General features: G+C 37.2%; 1 protein-coding gene across 5 annotated transcripts in view; it reads right to left on the bottom strand.

The window, feature by feature from the left end:
* Positions 1-1,274: 1,274 nt before the first annotated feature.
* Positions 1,275-21,809, bottom strand: part of CEP70 (centrosomal protein 70) — a 69,730-nt gene continuing 49,195 nt past the window's right edge. For all 5 annotated transcript variants that reach the window (XM_045857216.1, XM_045857215.1, XM_045857214.1 and 2 more), the window contains 7 exons: positions 13,764-13,869; positions 10,321-10,491; positions 6,433-6,579; positions 6,086-6,254; positions 5,786-5,900; positions 4,741-4,820; positions 1,275-1,995 (listed from right to left, as the gene is read on the bottom strand). In XM_045857216.1, coding sequence (XP_045713172.1) covers positions 1,934-1,995; positions 4,741-4,820; positions 5,786-5,900; positions 6,086-6,254; positions 6,433-6,579; positions 10,321-10,491; positions 13,764-13,869 — 850 coding nt within the window. In that variant the 3' untranslated portion in view covers positions 1,275-1,933. The remainder of the gene's footprint in view (positions 1,996-4,740; positions 4,821-5,785; positions 5,901-6,085; positions 6,255-6,432; positions 6,580-10,320; positions 10,492-13,763; positions 13,870-21,809) is intronic.

Consider the following 21,809-nt stretch of genomic DNA (forward strand, 5'->3'; position numbering starts at 1 on the left):
ATCAGGAGCTAAATAGTATTTGCAGTACATATATTTTAAATAATTAAAGCTGGATTAAAGTAGATCTGATTAGGAGGACTTAACAGTTTCACTAGTGGCCCTGTCCCTCTCGGTGGCCCTCCAAACACGCCTAGGCCTCTGAGGAAGAGTCTGAAAAACATCAGTTTTAAACTAAGAGTTAGCCACAGGCTCTTAAACTAGCTGACAAAATTTAGATTAATGAATTTTTTTAAAGACTTTTAATTTATTATTATTATTATTATTATTAAATTATTATTTATTTTATTATTTTTTTACTTTTAGAGAGGAGAAGGGAGGGAGAAAGAGAGGGAGAGAAGCATCCACGAGTGGTTGATTCTAGTGTTAGATCAAACCAGCAACCCTGTGGTTCGCAATCTGGCACTCAATCAACTGAGCCACATGAGCCAGGACAGAAAAACACAATTTTTATATTAAATTTCTTTCTTTCAAATACTGTTAAATTCCCAAAATGTCTCAGCAATTATTTGGAGTAATCTAATCAACTCGGAATATTTATGTTATTGAATATCCAAATATTTTTTTCTATCCAACCCTCAAAGACATGGGTTCTTTCACAAATTATGGGCTAGTGTTTGGAAATGTAATTGCAAGGTAACAAAACAAAGAATTTTAAATCCAAAAAGAACTTTATGTCTAATACTTAAGGTCAAAAACCAAAGATCTGGATGCTTATCTATTAACATTTATTCTCTCCATTTTACCTTGCTATTTCCTGGAAACTCTTTAGACTATTCTACACATGAACAAACAAGAATAACTGAGCCCTGGATGGAGCGCTGGCCTGTAAACCAAAGGGTTTCTGGTTCGATTCCCAGTCAGGGCACAAGCCTGGGTTGCAGGCCAGGCCCCCAACAAGGGGCACATGAAAGGCAACTGCACACTGATGTTTCTCTCCCTCTCTTTCTCTCTCCCTCCCCCTCTATAAAATAAATAAAATCTTAAAAAAAAAAAAAGAAAGAAAAGAAAGAGTGAGAAGTCTTCCTAAGCCCACTACTTATAAAAATGAGAGGGTGGGTGCCAGGGCTGTGGTGGTGAAGCAGCAGTAACTCAGAGTGGCTTGTACTCAGAGATGTGAGGCAAAACACTACCAGTCCTTTAATAAAATCAGACTTGACTACTGAGAACAGAGAATAAGTAGGCAGCAGCAAGGGTGAACCCACTGCCCAAGGAAGGCTCAGCCTAGGAAGAGAACATGACTCATATTTGTAAGACAAGTAAGTCACTGAGGACACTTGTATTTGAAAATCCTTCACAAAAATTTTATTTAAGATCTCATGCTCTTATAAAAAGTACATTACATCAAGATTGCAAACAAAGACACTTTTTAATGAGACTTTTATCTACTCACCTACATTACCTGGTAATTCATTTCCTACTCTAACACATTTCCTCCTTCTTCCTCCTGCTTTGACAGGACAGGTGCCATGAGGGATATCCTGATAGAATGTGCCACTTTCTTGCCAGGAAAGCAATAACTTCCTACTGGCTGGACTTATGAGAGTCACTGGCATTCCTTGTTCCCAGAACAAGAAAGGTCACTAAACCCTGAACTTATATGTGACCTTTTTATTACTCTCAATCTCTCCTTGAGTTTCTCTTTTACTCACTCATTATACTTCAAAACAATCTTAAATTTTGAGTACTCAAGAAGTGCTTAAGAAATACTGTAATTAAAGGATCTAAAGTTAACTTACTACTCTAACTTAATAACTGTTTCCTACATAAGAATCTCAAAGTTAATAAAAATTATGAGTGGGGGGGTCCAATACTAAGAAGGGGATGAATTCTGAGAGTAAACACACTTTGTAACCCTTGTCTCAAAAGTAAGATCAATCCTACAAAATGCTTAGAATGTTAAGAATGCAATTTACACAGTAAAAATGATTTGTTTTCAGTATGAAAGTACTTTTAATTTCTTTACTGCAGGTACAATGGCATCCAAGTCATCAATTTCTGTAATAAAAAATAATAAAAGAATAGCTTTATCTAGTGATAGGATCAGATGAAGTGAGAATCTCTATGCAAAGGCAAACCTTAAACCAAAGGCACACTGGTGCTTTCAAGCACATGAGACTTTTCTCCAATAGTGTGACAGGAGTATCACTAATTCACAGGGCATCTTGTTTGTAAAAGCTACCACATGCCTACAAGCATTCACTGACTCTGATATTAATGTCATTAACAGTATGCTCTTATTAACAAGTCCTACCGGCTACATTTATAATATCATGTTATTACCTCTTTAAATCTGTATCATTACATGGGTGACCCTATATGGTGAAATCCCAGGTAGAGGCTGTCTCTTTCCTGCGCCCCTGAGAATTTCTTTGTAATGAACACAGTCCTATAGTTAATTCTGTTGGAAAGACTTCTCATTAATATCTACCTAGTAAAAGGTGTGAAATTTCCCAAAGTACAAATCTCAGATGCAACATATTTTAGAGCTTTGCCTGCTCCAGCTCACCAGATAAACCAGTTCACGTTTTTCTCTGCCAGGTTCTTTCTGAATCTGACTTTTCTTCCCAAGACTCTCTTTTCCCAATCATCCTGTGAGAACTCTGTTTGAAAGCTCTTGGCTACTGAGGAAGCAAGGTCCTTTCTCTCACATTCTAGACTCCAGCTCTACTTAAGGTAAGCCCCAGGGGCAAGTTCTCTAGGTTCTTACCCCTCTCTCTAGATTATTCTGCTAGGCCACTGTCCATAAACTCATTTCCTTTACATGAAACATGCTTCCTTGTACCCTGGCCAGGTAGCTCAGTTGGTTAGAATGTCATCCCAATGTACCAAGGTTGTGGGTCCAATCCCCAGTCAGGGTACATACAAGAATCAACCAATGAATGCATAAATAAGTAGAATAACAAATCTCAATCTCTCTCTCTGCCTCCCTCCCACGTTCCTTTCCTTCCCTCCCCTGCCACCGCCTCTCTCTCAAATCGATAAAATTTTAAAGAATGAATGAATGAATAAATAAATAAATAACAATCTTCCTTGGAATCCACCTCTCTCCCTTGATGTTTAGTTGGATTTGGTTGTTCTTCCTTTTGCTTAAATACATAACCCATGTTGTTTAAGCTCCTGATTTCAGTCAGAATACTTGTCTGGATCCAATTATAAAGCATCAAGATAAAAGAAAGGAAAAATATAAGCAAACCTACAACAGAGAATTTGGTTCACACATTACATCATAATAAGGTTACAAAATCAGGCTATTCCCTGAACCCATTCTGAAATCACACCTGTTTTCTCACTAAATGAGAAATCCACATTATAAATGAACCTCACAGAGAAGAATCCTGGCTGATATGAGAAATTTCTCAGCTTACATAAAAAAGTCCTTCTCCACAGCTGGTATTCAGTACACAACTCTGTAGTTCTAGATGCTTACTATGACACCCAGTAATTTAAAAAAAAAGTCATGTTTCCCAAAACAGATTTAACTTCCCAATGTTATAATGTTTAGCTCCGTAATTTCAACTATGACTACAATGCAGAGCTCATCTGCAGTCAGGGAGACTTGGCTTCTTGAAGCAAATGATCCTACATGAACCATGCTGGTAACATTTGAGAGGAAGTTTCTACAGAAGGATTCTGAAATAAGTATTACCAGCACACTAATTAAAATATTTATTAAGAATGAGAACTTCACTATTTAAGTAATTGCTACCCCAAAGCAAGCAAAATCATGTTATTCTATGAGACAAGGCTCTTCGGGATACAAAGCAACACATTTCTACAATTTCATGTCTCATCTTAAGTTTAACTTTCAAATTACATTTTTTCTTTGCAAACACATGAGCATGACTAAAGCACACTCCCTCACAGTTCCCTGCTTCCAGTTCATATAAAATTGGCCCTGAAATGTCCTTTTTGTTTACTAGGCTAGAGATGCTAGTTGGATACTTCTTTCATTTATTTATCATCTTCTTACCAAATTTTAATTTACTCATTCCCTTATCTTCTACTAAACCTCATTTCCTTCTAATTTGATTTCCAATGTCAAAGAGCCATTGTTAAAAAAAAACCCAAATCTTTCAAATGAGCTATATAAAAATAAAGAACTAGTGAATAAATCACTTTAAACTTTAACAAGTGTTCTTAAAAGTAAGATAAATTATTTTATAGCCATATATAATCATACAAAATAAGAGCTTTAGGTCTCTATTTTGGCTATAATTCCCAAGCAAGTTCCCCTCAATATGATCAAGAATATAAATGTATCTATCCCCTTTTAGAAATTTATAAATTTATCTTTCTTTCTAGAGATCTTTAGTTCTTATCACCAGAGTAAAAACAATTTGTATATTTGAGTAACATAGTAGATAGGTCCTATTTTTAAAAAGGAGAAGGAAGAGAAGGAGAAAAAATACCTTACAAGGCCATAAATTCTATCAAGATTTCATTACATAATGACAGAGTCAGGGCCTGGCCAAACTAATCGCCATTTCTCCTCTTAAGGTCCCAGCACAAAGGCAGCCCCTTGCTCCTTAAAGGACACATGCTTCTCTATTCTGTAGACTAATCCCAACCATCTCTAACTGCATGTTAGGAGTGTGTTTCTAGAACTATGAATGGTTTCCGAACACTTTCTATCAAATGTTCTAAGTAAAAACACAAATCTATGAACTAATGAACACTCTTCCCTCCAACCCACTGATACCTTTAGACTTGAAATTTAAACACCATCAACAAAGATCTTACCTAAGATCTCAAGTAGATCATTAGTGAATGCCTGAAATGCTGGAAAAAATTCCTCATGTTCTTCCAATTTGATGATAATGCTTAAAAAAAATGCAAGTTTATATTGAATTTCCAACTTAAATTTCTTGCATCTGATTGAATATAGAACATTTTCAAAACAAATTTTCCTAATTTAAATATAAATTAATCATAATTTAAGGAAGAATTATTATTCTTCCTTTTGAGCTCTTTGTTCATCAAATATCACTTTTCTAAAAATAAAATCTATTATCAGTGTAAAATTATATATATTTATATAAAGGTTCCCTAACATGGGAAACTTTCTATTTAGCTCAAGGATCCTTGAGACCATGTTTTTATAACATATTAAACATATCAACATAATAACTGGCTTTTATATCCACTATTCCATTAAATAATAAGTATCAGTAGTCAGTAAAACTGTGGGGAGGGGAAAATGGCCAGTGGTGATAGAAATGTTCCTTTTAAAAGCACCAAGTACCAGAAAATTCAAGTGTCAGATTAGGTAAGGGTTCTTAGAGAACGTGCGGAACATACAGAATAGTATATGTGTTTCCCTGCCCATACGTTTCAGTATAAAATTTGTGTACAGAGGTTGGGGTGGGGAGGAAAAGTTATATATTAGAAATGCTTAGTTTAAAAAAAATCCTTAACATTTTATGTTCTAATCAAATATAGTAGTGTACTAAAAATAGAACCTGCTTATATATTCTAAACTCACATGAAGTTGCTAATGAGTTCTCCATATATAATTTCCCTGGAAATAGACTTACAGTAATAATGCTGGATTACGTAAATTTATCCACCTTATATAAACTTATAGGCCCTATAATCTACTTTTATCTTTAAAATACTTGGCATTCCCTCCATTCCTAAGGTGTGACTTTTAAGTTATTTAAAAGATGCTATTTAAGTTACTTAAAAATGAGCAGGAAAGACAAGTAACTTATGAAGTTGTGAAAGTTTTAATTTCACCACTTCAAGCATTCTGGATGGTATTTTGTAAGCTATTTAAAATAAATACCTTTGAAGATCTTCAGGTCCCAATACCTGCATAACCTGTTCATTTACATCCTCATTAATCAGCCTACACAATTTTCCAACTGTGCTCACCAGCACACACAAGGAAGACGAACTATCTGCAAAACAGATGTGAAAGAACAGGATATTTCAAAAGAGAATTCTCAAAATCATTAAATCAAATACTTTACGCTTTAGTTATCCTCAACTTTTTTTTTTTTACTTTAAAAAAGTTTACCTACTTTCTGTTGATTTATTAGGAATAATTCTTAAAGGGGGGTCCAAAATGAAAAAGGGTCATCACCTAATTCTAAGAGTTCTTGGAGGTTTCTCACAGCATTGTTCATTTCTCCAAGTCTAGTATAAACTTCATTCATTCGGGGATAGACTCCATTTAAAGAAGGAACATCAAATAATTTTTGGAAGTGAGAAACAATAGCTTGAAAAGTTTCAAAGTTTGGCAAATTGCTGTCCTGTCCAAAAAAGAGAAAGAAAGATAGATAGCACCTTATAATAATCCCAAATCTTTAATTAAAACTTTTAAAAGAGAAACAGAATTCTAGTAGAACAAATATTAATATGCATATTGTTATCAGTTTTACATTAATATTACATTAAAATATAAACATTTACATAAGTATTAGGTATTACCTTTTCCTTATTTTCAACTTCTTCCAACATGGTATCTACTATGAACAATAGATCCTCAACTTTGATACCTTCATTTTCATCCTGCTTCTTTAAAGTATGCCAAGGCACCAATTCTGCAGATAGTATTTTCAAGGACTTATATAGATCCTTTACAACAAAAAGAAATGACATAATATTATTGATTTAAAAATAGTTTTATAATAGCTAATAAAATTAGCATAATAAATGCTAATTGTTTAAATATCTTTAAAAATCAGGATTTATGTTAGAGTTTAATAAATCCATTAACCAATATCAGTATTTCTGAAAATACCATTATCAGTTTAGAAAAAGTCTGTTAAATTAGTGTTCTCAAAAAAAAAATTAGTGTTCTCCAGGTAAATATAGGCCTTACATTAAAACAATCCATATTAATTATCTTGAATCTGGATGTTTTAAGTAATTATATGTTATTATTAGCATGTGTTATTTAAGTAATTGGCTTGAACTATTGATGGATAAAATATAAGCTTGTTCTTTATATTTTGGCCTTAAATGTTTTATAACACTTATTAAGATGTAATTCACATAGCATAAAATTCACCCTCTTTAAGTGTACAAGTTGGTAGTTTTAATAGATTTACAGCGATGTGCAACCATCTCCATTATCTAATTCCAGAACACGGTCATCTACACAAAAACAAGCCCACACCTTCTTGAAGCCATTCCCATTCTTCCCTGGCCCTAGCCCCTGGGTAACTGCTAATACTTTGTGTTTATGGATTTTCCCATAGCAGGCCTTTCACATAAAATGGAATCATACAATAAGTGTCCTGTTGTGACTGGCCTCTTTCACTTATGATAATATTTCCCAGATTCATCTATATTATAACATTTATCTCCTGGAAAATTTTAATTTCAAAGGATGTCTAAATTAATTCTACTTAATCTTCATGACAGCCTACATAGCTTTCTTGACCTAGACACATTGCCCTAATCAATTTTAAACTGTGCACAAGAGGCAATGCTACCGCAAGTTTAGAACTCTAAGACTGGTGCACCGATACATATTTCCTGAACGTCTGTATGCATGTGGCACAGTACTTGGCCCTTTAGAACAGTGCTGCCCAAAGGAAATGTAATGTGAGTTCCAGTAATTTTAAATGATCTTGTGGCTGCACTTAAAAAAGTAAAAAGGAGGTAACATTAACTTTGACAATATATTTTATCAATATATCAAAAATTTACCAAGTATATCAAAAATACTATTTACTACTTAATATTTTAATTATTTTTCCAGACTAAGTCTTCTAAATCTTGTTTTATACTTACAGCACATCTCAGTTGGAATAGCCACATTCAAGTGACCAAAGCTACCTGTGATGGGTGGTTACTGTGTAAGGCAGTGCAATTCCGGAATACAGGAAGAAGTATGTAAGACACTCTTTTTCCAGCTTATTTTAGTCCTCCACTTACTTAACACTTTCCAATTAATTAATGCTCAGATCTCACATATGGTATCTTTAACCTTTCACTTGACAAGAAGGCAATTACCTATTTTGGCAACACATTCAGTGTCAAATGAATGTTTTAAACATTAAATGCCACTAGAATTTGGAGAAAAGTCAGCAAGTCCCAGCATAATGATACTTTCATTAACCAGTGCTCCACCAACAAGGTGTGATCATGAACAAATGGTCTATGGTAAAACCACATCAAATATAAGTTTTTGCTTGAGAATAAAAGTATTAACAAGATTAAGAAAAAATGACATTCTGGTGTACTCAGCAGTGCAGAATGCTTGCAGCACAGTCCATCAAGTAAGCCCTAAGAAATCTAAGAGAGAGTCTCCTAGGCTCTCCACACTGTTCAGCTGTGGGCATGCAGTATAGTCAAAGTCCTGCCTGACTTTGGATGACTGGCCTCAAGCACTGGAGAACAGGAAAGCCACAGCACAGCACAGTGTACTGGGCTAGGAAACCTATGGAGCCTGGAAAGGTGGGTGGGAAAGACAGAAGGAAGAAGGCAGATAGCTAGCTAGCTTCATGCTTTTTCCATCCTTCTCTTTTATGCCAAATCAACCTGAGAAAAAACTAATCTGGGAAAACAGTTGTCCCAGACTTACAGGCTGCTACAGTATAGAAAACCTTACATATGAGGAGGCATTGAAGAACCTCATATAGTTTCTCAATCTGGACCCTGATTCTGCAGTATAAGGTAAGTATCTGAAGCACTGCCCAAATCCCATGAGTTACTTCAGTGGCAGAGCGACTAAATTCCTCCTGGGTGTCCTCAGGATATTTTAATTATAAAGTTAACTCTCCCTGTCTCTTTCCAAATTATATAGTAGCAAAAACTCACCATCACTGTAAAGCTTTTCTTGGGGGGCCCTTCCTCCCCCAGAACCTGAAGTACAAGTTATCTGCATCATTCACGTGGCATATCATGGCCTGTTTTCATTTCATTTCTTCCAATGGTATCTTGAATAGTTAAATTTTATTTCCTGTATTTTAGAATGCTTCGTCTCTCCAATTAATCTGAATCTTATGTTACCTTTTCTGATATCTCCCACAATGCCTTGAACATAGTAAATAATCAATAACTATTCATTTATTTGATTCCTCCCTTTGTCTCCTTTCTCTTCTAGTCTTTTCCTGGTCTTGAGAAGGCTGGGGCATGTTCTAGACCATTTGCCCTGAGGAGAAAATAGAGTCAGCACCACCCCCTACTGGAGGAACCCCCTGACAAGCAATGATTGGGAAAATGCCATGATTTACACAATTAACCACTATTTCACCCTCTTCCGAATAAAAACTGGAGGAACTCAGGCCTATATAATAGGTATATTAATCCAACACTGTCACTCAGTTAAAAAAAATTTTATAGCTCTATCCAAACCCTATTTAAAATGGGAAAGAGAAATTAGGCTGAATGTGAAGATTCTTTCATCAGTTAGAGGTGTGTTTTCATTTAAAAATTTTTTTTGAATTCAGTATCATCTCCATTTTGTTGCCTTGAAATGTGTTATTCTGCTTTATTCTTCTGACAAATATCGAGCACTTATTATATATATATCAGGAGGTTCCTTGGAATATGTCAGAGAACAAAGACAAAACTCATGGAGCTTACACATTCTTACACGTATCTTCTGCATCATTTAACTTCACGTTATAAGGCTTCTACTGATGAATACTATTATTAAATCACACCTTCATGAACAGAGGTATGCTACATATATATTAGTTATTGAAACATCTAAAATTTTAAAGGGAACAGAAACTAAATACTATTGACATAAGCAATTCACCTTTCAGTGAGCTACTCAACAAAAACCGGAAAAGCCTGAAGTTAATAAACAATATGCAATAACTCTATAAAGTAAAGAAGTTTTCATCTTTCACGGATAGACAGAATAGGTAAAAGTATTGGCTGCTGTCGGACCACCATCTACAAACATGGAGATAAGCTTTGAAGAAAGGAAAATAATTTGAAATATGAGGAGGAAAAAAAAATCCCCAATTAAAACAGAATAAAGGATAAGACATTACATCTGAAGGGGAATAAGGGCCACGAAAATCTGTAGGATGGGAATGCCAAAAGTGGGTGATGAAAGTAGACCAGGGAAGGGCCTAGAAGTGCCAAGTGGATCTAGTACAGATTTTCAACAAGGCAATGGGCCTAAAAATGTTTTATTTGGTAGAACTTTATAGGAGGCAAAGCTAACAGTAATGACATCATATGGGTAATACTTAAAACAATATATAAGTAGCAAGATCCACATGTAGATAAGCTAAGCCTTTTCAGCTTTACAGTTAAAACAAACAAACAAAACAAAGTAAGCCTAGTCCTAATAAAGTTCACAGACTCCAAAAGATTTTCACAGCATGTAAAGAATATTCAACCCCCTACCTTTAGGGAAGTCAGTTGATCTGCCCACATTTCTATTACAGGAACAAGATGCTCAAATCCACAATCTTGAATGAGATCTTTATTAAAATGTTGGGCTCCTCCTTTACTCTGTTTATAAATTATTACTGGAGCTCTTGGATTGTGAATAATTGAATTGATGCTATTCAGCACCTAAAAAAAAGGACTTCTTAGTTGAAATGTTTACCATAGTCGTATGAAAGTGACATGTTAAAGTAGGGCTTTATATGTCAATGCAATGTCATTTTCAGAGTTAATTTTAGGCATTAAGATCTTTAATGAGACTAACATTTGTAATGTTTGGGAAGTATAACAGTTTCATTACCATGATTAAACACGCGAGTTCTAATGAGAACCACAGACTTCACAACAAAAACTAAAATGTTTTTTAAAATGATTTAGACTTGAAAGTAGTTATGACCTATTATAATCCACATAGAGAAGAATAATCATCCAGATATCCGTAGCTAGAGTCCCAGATTTTCCTGTTTCTTTTCTTTTTTAAAGATTTACTTATTTATTTATTTATTAGAGAGAGGGGAAGGGAGGGAGAAAGAAAAAGAGAGAAACATTGAAGTACGAGAGATATACATCAATTGGTTGCCTTTTGCACATCCCCAACTGGGGATCTGGTCTGCAGTCTAGGCATGTGCCCTGACTGGGAATCAAACCTGAAATCTTTCAGTCTGCAGGCCTGCACTCAATCCACTGAGCCACACCAGCCAGGACACATTTCCCTATTTCTATCTTGTCATATTTAGGCCAACTGGGATGTTAAATGGGGCATTTCCTGTTGTTTCACAGCTTCAGCTGAAGTTGAGAGTAAAAACAACGAATTATAAAATCCAACACAGTTCTGAAGAGAACTCCTGGAAACATCATGCAGGTCTTGCTAAGAGGTGATCAGAGTGATCCTGGAGCGTGACCAGCCCATTTAAGAAAATGTCTGATTCATTGGGCAGGATTCACCAACACAAGAGTGTTTGAAAGTAATGTATAACCTAGCCTTGGCCGGCATAGCTCAGTGGATTGAGCACAAGCTGCGAACCAAAGTGTCGCAGGTTTGATTCCCAGTCAGGGTACATGCCTGGGTTGCAGGCCATGACCCCCAGCAACCGCACATTGATGTTCCCCTCTCTCTCTATCTCCCTCCCTTCCCTCTCTAAAAATAAATACATAAAATCTTTAAAAAAATGTGTTAAAAAAAAAGAAAGTAATGTATAAACTAGTAAGTGAAAATGCTGTGCTGTTTTTCTTTTCTCCCCATAAAAGCTACAGGTCTCCTGAGAATTTGACTTCTGATGCTTATTTACAAGCAGTTTTGTTTGTTATTTTAGTGCATTTCAATATTTTGCTTGTATTATATTTAAACTCTTTGAATACCATTTTAATGGGGAAAATTTCCCTCCACTAAATTATCAACAAGAGCAAGAACACAGTCCTTCTCCCCCTGCCTTAGACAAAAAGTAAGGAGGGCAACAGAACCCCTTTAAGAGACCAGAAAGCTGATGCTAGCTGTGTTTCAGAAGTTCACAGGACAATCCTATTCCATGATCGAGGTGATGAACCAAGGGAAATTACATGTATGTCTAGCAGCATGTATCCAAACTTTATGATAAATGGCTTGCAAAAATTATTGCAATTATTTCTCTTCCTTGTATTTTCCCTACTTTGCAATGTGCCACTGCAGGTTCTCCCATCAAGAAGTGGAGTCTATTTTCTGCTCCTTGAATCTAGACTGGTCTTGGGCCTTGCACTGGCCCACAGTAAAGGAATTAATGGTGTGCCAGCTCATAGCCTAAGGCTCAAGGTACCTTGATTATTTCTGCTCTCTGTGAACTCTACTGCCACATGGATAAGCCCAGGGTAGATGGTAGATGATAAAAGACACATGGCTCAGTCATCCCCAACACCCTGCACCAATATCCACCCAAATCCCAGAGGCAGAGCCACTAAACCTACTTGTATCTGACAGCAGATGCATGAGAGAACCCAACCAAGATCAAGAAAACAGCCTAGCTGTCCAAGCACAATATATTAAAGGGCTGAACTAAGTTTTAGGAGGGTTTGTTACACAGCAAAAAAGAACTCATACATATGTAAAAATAAAGGTAGAACAGAGCAAGGAGAAGAGGCAGAAACAACAGAAGCCTGCCCCTCTACATTGCAGTAGGGTAAAAATACACCCTGTGGCAAAATGAACACCGTGGAGGAGCATTAACCTTTCCTTTCATGGAATAAAACTAACCACAGCTGAAGAACATGAGGGGAGTATCACTTGAACAGGGGGAGGAAAGGTGTTCCTAAGAGGTCAACTGGAATGTGCACTGCCCAGAGAGTGAATGACACATGGCCAAGTCCCCACGTTGGTGGGGAGGAAATAACCGCACACACAAACTGTTCATACGGAAGAATAAATGTGCTAACAATATAGCAAAGGAGAAATTGTAAAAGAACAATGACAAGATACTTAACCTAAAAGGTATCAAAACTACAAAGATTAAAAGAATGTGAAAATAGCATAGAAACGAAACAGACTAAAGCCTAGAAACAAATCTGTACACGCAAGGGAATATGGTATACAATAAGGGTTTCATTTCAATGGTCTGTTGGAAACTGCAAACTCGGGTGCCTAGAGAAGCCAGGTAAGAACATAAATGAGTGGAGCAAGGATGGGTGGGGACCATGGCCTACAGAAGGGCACGTGCCCCTATGTGATGAGGAAAGGCATAATTCTGCTCTGATAATGGCTGCACAGGATTTTGTTGCCAGATTCTCTTTTCAACGGAAGCTACAAACAAGGACTTAGCAAATAAAATCTCTTAATTTAAAAAATATTAGTAATAAATTCAAAGTTTTTTTTAAAAGCCTGTGTGGGTCCAATAAAATAAAAATGCAGGCCCAGTTCAGTCAGTAAATGACCAGGTTTAATTGCACATCTATTCAAAAAAGGCTCATCTATCTATTCTATAAAATCAGTAAGGTGAGATCTCTGCATCACCACATAGAAAGTTAAATTTCAGATGAATATCTAAATAAAAAACAAAACCATACAAGGACTTTAGGAAACAGATTTAGTTATAGAATAATAATAATACCAACCATAGCAACAACAAAAACAATAAAAAGGGAAATGGCTTAAGGGAGGAAAGTAGGGAAAAAGATAAAAGCTTTCCAAAATCTTACCAGCTTTTTACTACCCTGCTTTGAACAAGGCTATAAAGTCTCTTTTAAGGGCTAGGACAAATTCTAAGTCAAGGTAACTCCAATGTTTTTAGCCAAATAGGTATTCCATGGCAAGACAAGACAGGGTAAGCACACACAAATACAGGATGCAAGTATTCCTTACCAACCAATAATTGTTACACTGTGACTGAAACCAAAGTTGACTACAAACACCAGTCTCTTTTCCAGCCATTCAATACCTGAAAGTATCTCTGGTCAATTAGGGCCTGCTGCTGGTTATCTTTGCTGGGTTCATCTTTTTTCTCTGTGTCCTCAGCCTTGTTTTGACTGATAAGATCCTGTAATCTAAAGGGGGAAAAATCAAGATAATACAAAATGCTTTCCTAGACACTGGATTAAGATAACAAACTGAGCCGGTGACCCAGCTACCCTCCCAAAAGCTTTCTGTCATTTTATATATGTCTGTGCACACGGTATGCATATGTGCATTTTTATAAATTTTAAGCCATACTGTCAATGGAAAACAAGAAGATCATCTCAATAGACCACAAATTAGAAGGAATCGCTGAAAACAAAAGGGATCACACTGAAGAAGAAAGTTCTAACCACTCCCCAACACTTGCAAAAAAAAAAAAAAAAAAAAAAGGAAAGAACTACAGTGAAGGATGGAAGCAACTTTCTAGGGATCCAAGCTAGGAGGATACAGGTAAGGGAAGCAAGAAGCAATGGGCAGGGCAATTGGTTTGGGCACTATAGCAGCAAGAGCTAGAGCAAGGACAATTTGGAGTGGTCCTTCCTTCACCACATTCCAAAACCAATAGTGATGCCTGGCCCAGTCAAGAGGGCATGAAAACCCAAGAGACTACTGGACTTTCTGAGTAACTACTGGAAAGCTAGGGGAGAGTCTCTTTGCATGTGTATGCTAACTATGCATGCGTCTCCACCTAATAGCAAACCGTTGCCCTTCTCCAAGTATCTCTGAAGTCAGGCTGTAGTAGACATTCCTCCTACCACCCACCATACCTTTGAAAAAAGTGGTCTCTTATTAAACCCACTTCAAATTAACCATTTTACTGGTAACTTTGAGCATGCCTCTTGGTTTCCTACAGAAACTAACCCATCAAACTGATTGATTCCATGACTCATTAATGAACTTGACCTGCTATGTATAAAATAGAACAGCAATGTGCCATCATGTCATTTGCCTGCTAAAAAACAATCAGTTGCTTCTCACTGCTTTATGAATTAAATCTAATGTCCTTGGATTAGCATGTGAATCTCTCCATGTCAGTCCTAACCCAATATTCTCCTGACTCCTTTCTTACCTCATCTTACTACTACTGACCTACCATTATCTACTCCAGTCACATGTATTGCCTTGATCTTCACTTGGTTGCTCTTCTCTGCTCTCTCATGAGAATATGACCAAAAAATTAGTAAATGGAATAAGCTCTAGGTAAAAAAAATCAACCTCTTTCCTCTAGTAGACACGAAGACCTCATAATCCATTTTCCACTTCATTTCCCACCTATTTACCACATTAACATATTGTACTTAGGGGTTTTGTGGAAAGGCAGTGCCAGGAGCACATTATCTAGAATACAAGAGACATAGAAAAGTCAATATGCTCTCTAGTGGGAGTACAAGTAAATTATAAATCTGAATTTAAATGTTAGTTAACTTTGCAGTCTTGCTTCTTAAACCTCTGGAATGTTTAAACCGGGCAAAATAACCTTTGGACCGGGCAAAGCTATTTCACACAACTGTATTTCACACAACTATTTGCAAAGCTAACAGGAAAGCAGACACTCTGGACTGAAAATTAAAGACATTCTTTAGAATTAGCACTACCATGTTTAACTAAAGAATATCTTAGCTTATATGTACCTATAAAATTCCTTCCTTTACTAACTTCTATTCAATTATTCCCCTTCCTTTTCTCATAAAAACCCATTGCCATTAACCCCAATGTGAACACTATTTGGGTTCCTGCCAGAATCAGTGCTTCCTGAAGAGCTATTCTTTTGGATTTTAAACAAATGCTTGTAGCCCCTCACTCTTGACCTTTACTTTTTAGATTAACAATTTTTTTTTTAGATTTTATTTATTTATTTTTAGAGAGAGGTGAAGGGAAGGAGAAAGAGGGAGAAACATCAATGTGTGGTTGCCTCTCGCGCCCCACTACTGGGGACCTGGCCTGACACCCAGGCATGTGCCCTGACTGGGAATTGAACCGGTGACCCCTTGGTTTGCAGTCTCATACTCAATCCACTGAGCTACACCACCTAGGGCAGATTAACACTTCTATTCACATAATTGTTCTCTTTTCTCATAAAAACCCCTTGCCTTTACCCTGTAATTGGGACACTATTTGGGTTTCTGTCTCAATTTGTTTTCAATTCTTTTTGATCCTAAATAAGTGCTGTTGCTTCTCATTTTGGCTTTAAAAAAGAAGTTCTTAATTAATCCTTTCATGAAAAATCTGCACAGTCACCACAGATGAAGCACTTAAGAGCCTTTCTCTTTGCCAGCACCAACACTGGCCTTCACAGTCCAACTTTCGGCATTCTATTTCTACATTCCTTTTGCTGTTTTCTTTCTTGAGGTCTTATCCTTCTCATGTCTGCTAAGTCTATATTTGGGTTCATTTTTCTTTATGTAATTCAAGAAATCATAAATCATGCTAAAGCCAGTTGTCTTGCCACCACCAATATGGGCTTTGAATCCAAAAATAGTGTCTTTGGATTCATCTAGTTTTTCTGGAATTTCTGTCTTAGGTACTGTTGCCTTCCCAGGATGAAGGACATCAGTAACCACTGTTTCTGTGCACGTCATAAACTTTCTGGTCCAGAGAGTTATTGTGTCATTCGTGACGGAGGTGACCTTCAAGCAGCCAGACAGGAAAATCTCCTTAAAAAAAAATTAACTGTGTTTAAGAAACCAATGTTGTAGCAGAACAGGCTGTACTCAGAAATATGCTAGAGTTGTTTTGTAGTTTCCAAGGCAGTTAGCAGGGCTGAAGGCCATAAAAATCCCCTCAGATGGCTAAGAAATACTTTACATTTCTTTGTGAAGTCTAGGAAAACCAGAAAACTTCCCTTTCAACGTAAAATATGCCATGTTACCTCCACAAGATGAGTTTCTATGTACAATTTAGAGCTTTTGTGTCTGCTGAAGCCTTTCCATGGTCTCATGTGACTCCCATTCTGAAGATGAGGAATGAGTTGAAAAGTGGAATGCCAGTTTTGTTTTAAAATCATGATAATTTAGCCACAATGATACAAAACACATGTACCCACCAATGTGAGTCTCTCAAAGTTTTATGTTCTCTGAGTCCTTTTCTCTACATTCCTAGGACTTTTTAAAAATTTATTTCTTTTTCTCTAGAATTTTTTTTTAAATTAATAGGATGAAAAGTGGAGTGGTTCCCTTCAATCAAGCAGTCACAACTCTGAAGGCAACATTTCTCTAGCAGGGGCATCCAGTTTCAGGCCCAAATCCTATGTGTTATCTCTGGGGCCCAAACCATAGGCAACTATACAGGCTTTGCCTGGAAAGCCTCATGGGGTAAACTGCTCCTCCCAACCCCAGACCAGGTACCCAGCCTGTGTACCACAATCTCTGGAGGGAGTTGCTGTTACGGATTCAGTCCCCCACAACCTCTCCCCTCCTTCCAGACTCCCAGCTGGCCATGCTCACATGCATGTCAGAATTCCCAGGTGCCTCCATTCTTAGGCCTTTTTAAGGGCGGCTTTGAGAGAGGCAGTTTTCGTTTCTCCTTAAGGGGTGGGGGGCGGGGGAAAGCCTTAACTGAAACACTTTTCTCCAGTCTGACACTTTTTCCACTCTTGGGCCTTCTCCTAGGCCCATGAAATAGTGTTTTGTGCCAGGCTCCTAAGGCAGTGGGATGCTCCCTCCCATCTGTTCTACATGTCACTGGCTGATCTCTGCCTGGCACCAATCCCTGGAGAAAATGGAACTCTGAGGACCCAGCCTTTTTCTTTTTGGCTCCTTGCTTATACTATTGCAGTAGGTGAATAAAACCTTGCTTGTTCATTTCAATTTGGCTTCTTGGCCTAACTGACCACCTTAATGCCTATCATCTCAACACCAGAGTGGTGGAATTCTGATTTTGTTTCCTCCTAGCAAAATAAAAATACCACTGAAAAATTAAGTGTGCTTCGGTTATCTTGCACTGACAAACCTATCTGGTCACTTCTTTGATCACTTCTTAGCAACAGAATTTCTTTTAAAGATTTTATGTATTTATTTATATTAGAGAGAGGGGAAAGAAGGGAGAGAGGGAGAGAAACATTGATGTGCGAGAGATACATCAATTGGTTGCCTCTTGCACACCCCCAACTGGGGACCCAACCCACAACCCAGGCATGTGCCCTGACTGGGACTCGAACTGGCAACCTTTCAGTTCGCATGTCAGCACTCAATCCACTGAGCCACACCAGCCAGGGCAAACAACAGAATTTTATAATTGACCTGTTTGCAATATTAACTCAAACAAAAGGAATCTGTGTTAATAGCCTCATTTGATATTGAATGTTGGTAGTTGAAAGGTAACTACAAATCTAAAGAAAAAAAAATTGAATTTTCTCTGATTCTAAAAAGGAAAGAGACTTCCCCCTCCTTTTCTTGTAGCATTTCCTTTGGAAAACCTGTAGCTGTAATTAAGAAAAATGTAAATTTTTAAGATGCACATAAGCCCTGGCCAGGTGGCTCAGTTGGTTTGAGTGTTATTCTGTGCACCAAGAGGTTGTGGGCTCCAGACCAGGGCACACAGCTAGGCTGTGGGTTCGATCCCTGGTTGGGACATGTATGGGAGGTAACTGATCGATGTTTCTCACATCAATATTTTCCCTCTCTAAAAATCAATAATAAACATATCCTTGAGTGAAGATTTTTGAAAAAAGATTTACATAAACCTTTTGTTAATTTTACATCCCAGAAAGTCTGCCTTGAGAGGCTTGGAACCATCTCTTTGAACATGGACATCAGGGAGGACTATGCCTTGTCTCCGTGGCTCAGTGGAGGTAAGCCCAGGCTCCGGGTCCTCAACTGTAATTTCACGCTTGTCTAAGGATACAAGAATTTTTTTTTCCCTTTGGATAAAGACAATTCACCTGTATGAAAGGATAGTACCAGTGTGGCTGTATACAAGGGTGAGATCTCTTTCTGTCTTTGCCATCTCTTTAGCAGATTGCCTATAATACACATCAGTCTGGTTGAATATTTATTCAGTAAGGAAACTGTTTCTTTTTTCCTATAGATGTGGAAAGTATTCACTAGGTTGACAGGAGATTTTATTCTTAATTATTTCCCCAACATCTGATCTTTGAAAAATATTCTAACTCTGACACTTAAGAAAATAAAAATTTTAAACGTTTTACCTTAATTTTTCTTATTGGGTGTTTTGTTTGGTTCTGATTATTAGTGTGGTGGTTAAGAATGTGAACTTTGGAAAAAGAATGATTAGATATGGATCTGATTTCTTTCAAAGTTCTTTCACGTATCGCCTGTGTAATATGGGCAAGTTATTTAACATTCCTAATTGTTTCCACATCTAGATACTATAAAAATTCCATACCTTAAAAAAATTAACAAATACATTTTTTAAATTCCAAATTTAAATTTCTAAAAACACAATTTCTTCAAATTCAGCAGAAAAATATAGCAGGGACTGGTTCAGAATCATAATTTTAAAGGCTAATAATATAAAATCAATCTGAAGACTAGACCTAAATGAACATCACAAAATATATTTAATAAATTTTTATTTGTAGTAGTTATGTTCTTAAAATTAGCATAAACACTTAATTAGCAAAGACTAAGCCATTGCTCCTAGGGGAGATACAGGGTCAGGTTCCTGAATGCATCTGGTCATATTTCCTCAACTGGCCGATATACAATCTAGTTTTATGTGTGTTAACATTTTAAGAAATGGCTAACAGCACAATAACTCACGCCTAAATGAAGTTTACCTAACACATGTTGTTTTCCTGTAAGGCACATCACAGGGTTCTGGTGTATAGGGACAGTAAACAGCACACTTCAACACCATACTTGGGGACCATCTTGGAGAAATCACCAACATAAAGCACACAAATGCAAAAAAAGAGAAAGTGGCACTGTGATAACAAAAAGGATGCTAGTTGACAGTAGGAGGGGTGAAACAAGAGGGAAGAGCCTTGTCTGGTTCAGCAGCTGGAAATGTTTGTGGTGGGCATGTCCACGAATGGTTATGAAAGTGCAGCAAATATTAATTTGGGGATTAAAAATAACACTTAGCAGGTAGACAAGTTCACAAATATGGAATCTACAAATAACAAGCATTAACTATGTTATCTCTGTATATAAAAGTGCAATAACGTGTGAGTGTATTTTCACTAATATACTTGCCTTGATGTCAATAAGATCCCTTGAAAGGGGATCAAGATATGTCAGTCCAGCCCTAGTCCGGTAGCTTAGTTTGTTAGTGTTACCCCAATACATCAAGATTCCGGGTTCAATCCCCAGTCAGGGCACATGTAAGAATCAACCAATAAATGCATAAATAGTGGAATAACAAGTCAATGTTTCTCTCTCTCTCCACCCCTTCCTTTCTCTTTCTAGAAAAATCAATTAAAAAATATGCCGCTCTTAAAACTCCCTGGCTGGTGTGGCTCAGTGGATTGAGTGCCAGCTATGAACCAAAAGGTCACTGGGCAGACTGACACAGCCACTGTGGAAAACAGTATGGAACTTCCTCAAAAAATTAAAAATCAATTGCCTTTTGACCCAGCAATTCCATTGCTGGGAATATACCCAAGAAGCCAGAAACACTAATTCAAAGAACTTATGCACCCCAATGTTCATAGCAGTGCTATTTATAATAGCCAAGTGCTGGAAACAGCCTAAGTGCCCATCAGTAGATGAACGGATTAAAAAACTGTGGTACATTTACACAATAGAATGCTATGCAGCAGAAAGAAGTCCTACCTTCTGCAACAGTCAAGTTAGAACTGGAAATTATTATGCTAAGTGAAACAAGCCAGTCGGTGAAAGACAAATGCCATATTATCTTACTTTTAAGAGGAATCTAATAAACAAAATTCACTAACAAGCAAAACAACCAGAGACAAGGAAACATGAAACAGACTGATAGCACCCAGAGGGAAAGCAGGAGAGAGGGATGGTTGAAAGAAGGGGAAGAGACTAGTCAAAGGACATGTATGACTGACCCATGGACATAGACAACAGTGGTGCGGGGACTGACTGTGGCAGTGTGGGGTGGGCTGGGCGGAGAAGGGCTAAGGGGGAAATTAGGACAACTGTAATAGAATGAGAATAATAATAAAATAATTAGTAAAATAAAAATATGCCACTTTAACATAAATCTTTTAAGCTGAAGGAGTTTGAAAAATGGCAGGTACAGGACAGACTCTCTGACCTCCCCCCTTCTTTCTTGAAGCAGATAAGACCCTCATGTGACAGGTACCCTCCCTGTAACAGAAGGAAGGAGCATCTTCATCTGTGAAGACAAAGAGACAACAAGGAAAATTGGAATTTCCTCCAGTTTACTACCCTTAGCTTATACTTTTGTCCTATCAGATTGTTCCACAACTTTCCTCCCTTCATCAAACCTAGCATAAAAACACTCAGGCTTAACTGCTTGTTTAGGTCTTCATTTCCTCTGGAGGCTCCTATGTCAGTAAAACTTACATTCAATATATTTGTGTGCTTTTCTCATGTTAATCTGTCTCTGTCAGTTTAATTTTCAGGCCTAGCCAGAGACCCTAAAAGGGCTGATAAAAAGTTTTTCCTCCCCACACTTTCTCCTCTGACTTTTTACCTACCTGTATCTCAATCAATTTTACCATCTCGGTTAATGCACCAACAATTACCTAGTTATTCAGGCCTAAAACTTGGGAGTCTTGATTTTTCTTCCTCAGCTGCCTATATTCAATCCTTCACCAATCTTGTAAGTTCCACCTCTAATATTCCAAACACTTCCCATCTCCACTACTGCCACCTTTGATGTCACCACCACCTCTTGTCCAAAAACTCACACAGCAGCAACTCCTGTGCTATTGTACATTTAAGTACTTCTCTATCAAAGCTGTCTTATGTGTCTATTTTCACTGTCCTTTTCCCTTCATGTCATCTCCACGAGGGCAGAGACATTTTCTACTTGGTATAGCACTATAATTCCAGTACCCAGAAATGCCCAGCAGACAGTAGGAGGTATTACAGGTACCCAAAATGTCAAGCAATAGTATAGTAGGAAGGAAAAA

The sequence above is a fragment of the Phyllostomus hastatus genome, unplaced genomic scaffold (assembly GCF_019186645.2).
Source record: "Phyllostomus hastatus isolate PE091 unplaced genomic scaffold, TTU_PhHast_1.1 phas_scaffold_129, whole genome shotgun sequence".
Classification (NCBI taxonomy): Eukaryota; Metazoa; Chordata; class Mammalia; order Chiroptera; family Phyllostomidae; genus Phyllostomus; species Phyllostomus hastatus.